This window comes from Peromyscus eremicus, chromosome 1 (assembly GCF_949786415.1).
Source record: "Peromyscus eremicus chromosome 1, PerEre_H2_v1, whole genome shotgun sequence".
NCBI classification, from domain to species: Eukaryota; Metazoa; Chordata; class Mammalia; order Rodentia; family Cricetidae; genus Peromyscus; species Peromyscus eremicus.
The window spans coordinates 48,091,947-48,094,403 of NC_081416.1; the positions used below are offsets into that span (position 1 = coordinate 48,091,947).

Here is a 2,457-nt window from a genome sequence, read left to right on the forward strand (position 1 = left end):
TACCTTCCCTATTCATTCAACTCCATTCACCATCCTTTTTTAATCATGCATATCTCAGGTGTGGAATAAATAGGAAACTACAAAGATATATGCAATGTATATATCCCAATGTAAGTCAATATATGCAAATCACAAATAATTTGTACCTAAGTTTACAGCAGTATATATTGTAATCAAGTTTATGTTTCTGTTGTGACTTACTATGTAGATAAGCAGTCTCATTTCTAGTACCAGAACTAATGTAAAAGCACATAACCCTCAGAAATTGGAGTAGGAGGAAATTGGGCAGATACAAAATGTTCACTAAATGTTGAATCATCATAACTATTCTACAAACTCTTGGCTCTGTCATTTATCTAGTTGTGCAGATCAAAAGAGTTTAGATGCTCATAACATCAAAGGGAGGAAATGTCTTTTATTGATGAGCTTGCTCAGGGCACTTTTCATGTCCTTATTCCTCAGGCTATAGATAAAGGGGTTCATCATGGGTGTTACTACAGTGAAGAGTACTGCACCAATCTTGTCTGTGTCCTCAGGGTGAGTGGATGAAGGGAAAAAGTAAACCCCCACAATAGTCCCATAGAAGAGTATTACGACTGTCAGGTGAGAACCACAGGTAGAAAAGGCCTTCCACTTTCCTTCTGTGGATGAAATTCTCAGCACATCCCTGATGATGCAGACATAGGAGAAGAGGATAAGGACAAAGGGAAAGGTGATGACTGATAAACCCACAATAAATTTCACAAGTTCATTGATCATTGCATCTGAGCAAGAAAGTTTGAGCAGGGGGGCCAAGTCACAGAAGAAGTGTTGGATGGTGTTGTGGTTGCAGAAGACCAATTGATTGGCCAGAAGAGTATGTGTCAGGGCAACAATATTGCTGAGAACCCATGGGCAAACAGTGAGAAAAAGACAGAATCTGGAGTGCATGATGATTGTATAATTCAGAGGGTGGCAGATGGCCACAAATCGATCATAAGCCATGACCCCCAAAAGAAAATTATCAACGACAACAAATACAATAGAAAAATACATCTGTGTGATGCAGCTCTCATACGAGATGGATTGACTTTTGGTCTGAATATTCATCAGCATTTTGGGGACTGAGGTAGAAGAGGAGGAAATATCAGCAAATGATAGGTTGGCAAGGAAGAGATACATGGGTGTGTGAAGATGTATATCCAATCCAATGGCCAAAATTATAAGCCCGTTTCCAACCACAGAGACCAGGTACATACTCAGGAAAAGCACAAAGATGAGTTTCTGCTTCTCAGCCTGGTTGGAGAGACCAAGGAGGATGAATTCAGAGATGGTGGTCTGGTTTCCTTGATTCATATTTCTGTTAATTTGAAGAAAAGAACATAAACTCTTCATAAACTTCAAAAGCAATCAGTCAAACACACACACACACACACACACACACACACACACACACACACACACACACAAATGGTATCATTTACCTACAGCCAGCTTGTGGGTGGTACTTCCTTGATGCTGAAGGAGAATGAACTTCCTTCTGTGTTTAAATAGAAAGGCTCCTTACTAAAGAATTATCTGAGCAGTGCAAAGGCTAAGCAAATTCCTCAGCAGTATAGGAAGAATATGTACTTCTAAGTAGGCATGTTCTGACCGTAATTTTTTTAGTTGGCTCTAAAAGTTTAACTGCTTAACCTGAGAAAACTGATAGATGTCCCATATTGGAAAGATACTAGATAACCTAACGTTAATTATTTAAAGTATACAAAGAGAGGCCAGGGAGGTAGATCAGTTGGTAAAGTGCTTGATGTGTAAATATGAGGACATGAGTTTAATTTAGAGCACCCATACAAATAAACAGTTATGGTGGTGGTGCAGGATTTTAAGTCCCCACTTTCTCTTCCCTTCTCTCTTCCTTTTCCCCATCCTCCATCTCCCTCCATTTTACTTTCTCTGTGTATGTACGTGTGTGTGTGTGTGTGTGTGTGTGTGTGTGTGTGTGTGTGTGTGTGTGTACAGGAGGATCCTTGTGTCTTACTGATTAGCCAGACTAGCTGAATGAATAAGCTCCATGACCCAGTGAGAAACTGTCTCCAAAAATTAGGAGGTTAGTTCCCGAGGAACAACACCCACAGTTGACTGTGGGCCTCCACATACACATTCAACACACATGCATCTGTACACCCTGCCCATAATAACACAAACACAAAATGAAGAAAATGGTCCCAAGATTTTCTCCACTTTCATCCTTTAATCCTGAGAAGATGGAAACTTGAAGAGTCATTGAAGTGAAGTATCTGGAGAGACAAAACCAACTGAGGTTTAGGGATCCTTATGAAAGAATACTATTTTGTGAAGGCTCTTTTCTAGCAAAGTTAGAGGACAATGACTCCAACAGAACAAAATCTGAAGACTGACTGAAAAAAGGAGAAATAGGAATGCTTGCAGCACTGTTGGGTTATCCAAGAGAAGTAGGAA

The 2,457-nt window shown here is 39.9% G+C and overlaps 1 protein-coding gene across 1 annotated transcript; it reads right to left on the reverse strand.

Annotated features, from left to right (window-relative positions):
• Nucleotides 1–387: 387 nt before the first annotated feature.
• On the reverse strand, nt 388–1,335 carry LOC131906918 (olfactory receptor 1S1-like). Its single transcript, XM_059258158.1, has one exon. It carries the CDS (start codon nt 1,333–1,335, stop codon nt 388–390), a length of 948 nt encoding a protein of 315 aa, XP_059114141.1.
• Nucleotides 1,336–2,457: the final 1,122 nt, after the last annotated feature.